The sequence below is a fragment of the Centruroides sculpturatus genome, unplaced genomic scaffold, assembly GCF_000671375.1.
Source record: "Centruroides sculpturatus isolate CEXI.00-Female unplaced genomic scaffold, Cexi_2.0 scaffold1200, whole genome shotgun sequence".
NCBI classification, from domain to species: domain Eukaryota; kingdom Metazoa; phylum Arthropoda; class Arachnida; order Scorpiones; family Buthidae; genus Centruroides; species Centruroides sculpturatus.
In genome coordinates, this window is record NW_019385440.1 from 49396 (window position 1) to 54733 (window position 5338).

General features: G+C 31.6%; 1 protein-coding gene across 1 annotated transcript in view; it reads right to left on the reverse strand.

Moving 5' to 3' along the window:
• Window positions 1-5035, reverse strand: part of LOC111639028 (venom metalloproteinase antarease-like TtrivMP_A) — a 10869-nt gene extending 5834 nt beyond the window's left edge. Inside the window, exons 1-11 of the mRNA XM_023384806.1 lie at window positions 4978-5035; window positions 4706-4875; window positions 4020-4109; window positions 3822-3948; window positions 3574-3737; window positions 3402-3470; window positions 3178-3332; window positions 3062-3114; window positions 2876-2987; window positions 2655-2813; window positions 2569-2581 (exon numbers count right to left, since the gene is read on the reverse strand). Of these exons, the coding sequence (XP_023240574.1) occupies window positions 2569-2581; window positions 2655-2813; window positions 2876-2987; window positions 3062-3114; window positions 3178-3332; window positions 3402-3470; window positions 3574-3737; window positions 3822-3948; window positions 4020-4109; window positions 4706-4875; window positions 4978-5035 (1170 nt within the window). The remainder of the gene's footprint in view (window positions 1-2568; window positions 2582-2654; window positions 2814-2875; window positions 2988-3061; window positions 3115-3177; window positions 3333-3401; window positions 3471-3573; window positions 3738-3821; window positions 3949-4019; window positions 4110-4705; window positions 4876-4977) is intronic.
• Between the last annotated feature and the right edge of the window lie 303 nt (window positions 5036-5338).

Consider the following 5338-nt stretch of genomic DNA (forward strand, 5'->3'; position numbering starts at 1 on the left):
ATTAAGTTAATATATAATTATATATACAGTACCTAATTTATATATAATTAATATAATACTGTCCAGACGATAGAAATCTCTCCGTAGCGTGGCGCTACGGAAGGCGGGAAAGTAGTTCGGCTGCCCGATGACGTTTGAGGTAATTATAGGGAATTTTTACTGTTTTTTACGGATACCGGTCACAATTTTTTCGTAGTTTTATAGGAATCGTAATTATAGGGACCGTAATTATAGGGGGTCGACTGTATTTTCTTTTTTACCTTACAATGTCCAATTGTTTTTCCAGTATCGTATAATGTAACCGTCAGGAGTTTGCAAATCGTGACGGTTACAAATCAGGACTGAGGGCAGTGACTCGCCACCAAGTATAAAAGTCAATTACAGTCGTCTCCCCATAACACTGTTGATTATTCCGTTTTATATGGATTCCGTGTTGTACGAATCACTTAGATTTTACAAATACGCGAGTCGTTCACACCCCGGCACACGTATTTGTAAAATCTAAGTGACTCGTACAACACGGAATCCATATAAAACGAAATAATCAACAGTGTTATAAGGGGGTCGACTTGTACTGAATTTCATGAGTCGATTTTTATGCCTCCAAACATCTAAAGTAAAGAATCATCAAAAAACTGTATTGTCTTTTTTTTCTTATATTTCTTCATCTGGCATTTCATAAGATTGTCGAGAAAAAAAAATTACTAGATCTAGAAAGCTCGACTTTTAAACTTAAGCTTTTCTCGTTATCAGTGAGGTGATGACAACACTTCCTGGTCGATAGGTCGAAGTTCACGGAGTTTCTCATAGAACGAATTCAGTTTTACGGCTTAATTTTTTTTATTGTAAAGATAAAATTGCATGGAAAATGTATCTCGGAATTACAAAAGCTCAAATTTATGCAATTAAAACCTTTTATAACGATTTTTCTAAACGGCGCGGTGTATAGAAAGCGTCGGTTGACAGAGCCTTTGGTCGGTGATGTGTTAAGTCAGCAGTCGCCAAGTGCGGATCGAATTGTACGTCATCGTCTTATCTTTTAACGTAATAATAGAATCTAAGATGTTTTTGTTTCATATTACACTCAGAGCCGTTGTTGGGTCGCTGGATGTCCAGGTTCAAAAATAATATCGCCGCTTAATTTAGTAATATTTAATTAAGAATGTCATAGGCAATGTTTAATTTTATATCTATATACTGTTTGTCTAGGCGCTTAATGCTCAGCAAAAAAGTTTTGATATAACTCTTATTAGGTAAAACTTTTACATATAATAAACGAATATAACTACTGTAATGTCCATTTACTCTATGCGAAGCTGTCATATTGATGTGAAAATTATTCGCGTAAATGCCCGAATATATGTGATAATATCATTCAAAATGATAATCAGATAATTATTTTNAGTGCTAAGTTTAGTAAATTGAGTCGTAAATTGTAAGCTCGGTTACGTGTTAGTGTATTATTTTATGCTTCTCATTTCTCTTAAGATAAGCTTTTGATTACTTTTTGCTTCGATAAAATATTGATTTATCAATAATATTAAACTGCTTCTAACATTTTATTTCAAATGCACTTCGCTATATACTTCAATAATGTCCTTTTTAAATCAATTTTCAATTGTATTTTTAATATACAGTCGATTCCCTTATAACACGGGTTCCTATATCACGGCGAAAAAATTGCGACAGTATTCATACAAACATGCTAAAAAACTCATATAATTCTGTTAAACGTCATTGCCGACTCGTGTCCCGACAGGATTGGTCGAATCTTCACCAATAGCAAATATTGTACAAACCGTTGAGTTTAAACGAGCAGCGGATCTACTAAAACAGGTTTATTATTTAACGTCCATAATAATTATATTTATATTAATGATGTCTCTAAAGTTCAGCGAATTTTTCGCAAAAAAAAATAATTTATCAGAAAGCACGCGCCACGACGAAAACAAGCTTAAGCAATGGCGCAGTCGAACGGTGCACGCTCGGTAAGTAATCCTACAATTTTTTATTTATAGCATAGTTTATATGGATTATTCCCAAAAAAATTATACGTATTTTGGAAATGTTGAGTCGAATTAGTCTAGAATCGATTAATTTTATGGAAGAAACATTTCAAACAGTTAGTCCGTAAACTGCATACATGCCGGGATGTGATTGGCTGGACTCGTAGAAAATGGATTCATATAAACTAGAATGTATCTACCGTGTTATAGGGGGGTCGACTGTATATATATTTCATTTTTCGCAATTTCTAATCAGATAAAAACATCAATTCTTGATGATGGGAATTTTTACTTTAATAATGTAATGCATACGATTTTTATTAAGCAGGTAAAAAGGCAATGAATGATATTAATGTATGATCAGCAACAAAAAACACAAACGACAAAATTTGACAATATAATAATTATTTTATTGTGTTCAAATTATTTCTGGATTAAAACTTGATCAAATAATATATGCGAAATCCAACTCACATTTTATTTTATCATTTAAAATAATATTTTTTTAAATATAAAATATACCACCGTATACGAATTAATACGATTTGCAATCTTCAATTACACAAGAAGATTTCCTTAAAAAAAAGAATGCATTATTAATGTATTTATTATTAAAATATTTAAATATATAATTAAAGTTATGCTTACGATAATGTATATTTGATGGATTCTTTAGAGCATTTGGAAAATTTATTCTCGTTACCATATCTTCGACTTCCCATAATGTATCCGTCTGAATGTGGACAATCTAATCCTCCAGGACTTCCTTCTTCTTTGGAATCTTCCCCATCGTGAGGACTTCCAAGTCTGAAATTTCATCTCAAATTTAGAATAGTTCTACATTTAATGTAATGTTTTAAATCACTTACAAATGTGCTGATTCGTGTGCTACTATATTAGCTCTATCATAATTGAGTAGATAGAGACTGACGATGCCAACTTTAAGACATTTCTTGCAAACACCGGTTGTGTGCGCAACGCCTATAAAGCAATTCATTCAAAAGTGCGTAGAAAGAATTTTAGGTTAACGTAGAAGCAAGCAGAAAAATATTTACCTAGTACATTCAGTTTAACTGTATTATCAGGATTTAGCGAGCCCATTTTACGACTAACAATAAATATTAAAATTAATCCACCTGTCATCTGTATATATCGATAATATAATACTTACTGGACAAATAGCATGATAATATCAGCATTTACAGCCAAACCAGTAGCATGATGACAGTAATAGTGTGCCATATTAGAAAGTAACGCCGAAGCATGAAGATATCGTTCGTAACCCGAAATTACACTATCTTGTATATAAGATGGATCCGTTGTTTTCTGTAATTGAAAACGAAATTAAATAAATAATTCTAATTAATGGATAAATTACTCGTTTTCCTCAATTACCGTGAACTTTGTAATTCCGAGCACAGAAAGTTTTATTCCCAATTCTAATGTATCAATCATGTTTTGTACCTAAATAATAAATAAAAACATCACAAAAATATAAATTGTAATCTAAAGTTAAATGCTATTATATTATTTTACATTTAAACGTATGTAACGAATAATATCCTACCTCAATAAACAGGCGAGAAATATAGTTTACTAGACCTTTATTTGTTTTGAAATATTTGGTAAAGTTACTTTCTGCTAAGATCAGATATTCCACCACTATGCACTGATCGTCTCTGGCCATTCTCTCCACTTTCTCCATAGTTTCTTTAACACCCATAGACATGACTGGAAAACAAAGTTAATACGTTTCCAAAACTAAGCTGCGAAGTATTAAAAATGAAAAATGTTTCTGTGTATTGGCCTAGATACCTTCGTCATGGCCAAAAGAGTTTTTGTCACTTATAACTTCCAGAATTTGATGAGGTATTATTCCATCTCTATCCGCCCTTCCCGACTCGTACGGTACGATTCTCAAGTTTGAATTTACAATTCCTTCCTAAAAGTATGCATAAAGGTATTATATTCTGTACGATAATACGTATAATTATTAATAATAGTAATAATTACAATTTTAACAGGTCCTTCTTCATCGATTAACAAAGCCACTCCATTAGTACTATTTCTGTACATTTTTCTTTTCAAGTCTTGTACTTCGATCTTAAAACATTTAAGTATTTATGTAGACTTACTATTTTCATCAAAATATATAATCCTAATACAAATATACTGGTACAGTATGTAAATTTAGTAACATTGTGATTAACGAATGTCATAATAACAATCCGAATTGCATTTTGTAAGTGAAATCTATTACATTTTTAATATAAGACAGTTAGTTGTTTTTCGAACACATGGTAATTCTTTTCTTGACACTGTATTTTTGTCTGCAAATGTATACAACAAATAATTCTATCACGTAGTTTAAGTCTGGCCATTTTTGAATTGCTCATCTCCAATCTGCCATAAATATATTCAGTTCGGACAAGTTCAATTTCTTTACTTTGAAATTTCGCTACTTCCACTTGCCCTCTTTTCGTTCATCGAACTCCCGAAATACTTTTTTATAATTTCGACTATTTCGATTATTGCGGCTGTTGTGAGAAGCCGAATACACACGTTACTTTATACCATTGAGATTTGCACCTAGCACGAATGGTAACTAGGCCAATATGATAAGAACGCTACTTATATGTTGTAAATAACGCTACTGTATAACCTGATGAATAAGAATAATAATTTAGAAAATGACTTACCGAGGGAAGTATTCGATTGTTCGCATCATACAGTGCAAAGTTTTCTGCCAATATTTCGCCAGCAGGTTGTAATTTCAGTTCTATTTCTTCGTTTAGAGCTCGGAATTTGACCGTCTTCACTCCAGATCTCGATGTTTCCACCGACGGAAACACCAGGACGTCAACTCGACCTGTTTATTTATTAATATCAGAAACTTAAAAATATCCCTTCAAATCCGTATATTAAAAACTCTTGAATATTATTAATGTTTTAATAAAAAATATTGTCTTACCAATTGAAATGGCTGAAACGCCTACAAACGGGAAAAATATTGCAAAATAGAAGATCATGATTAGTTATAGCAATAGGGATGCTTCCACCCTATTTATAGTCGTTTAAATCGTGTGGAAAATGCTGATTAGTATAATTAATTGTTTACTCATTCTCTGCCAATCGCTATTTCGCATCTGTTTTAAATTTTAATTATCGTTGGAAAATCATTAATTTTTTATTATTATTTTTAATGTATATATTTTTGTCGTGTAAAAATAGTTCAAAGTGTAATAAAATATATTGTCTTTCTTCACATAAAATAATATAATTTCGAAACTTTTTACTTTACAGTAGTTGATAAGAAGTTCAACTTTTGATTC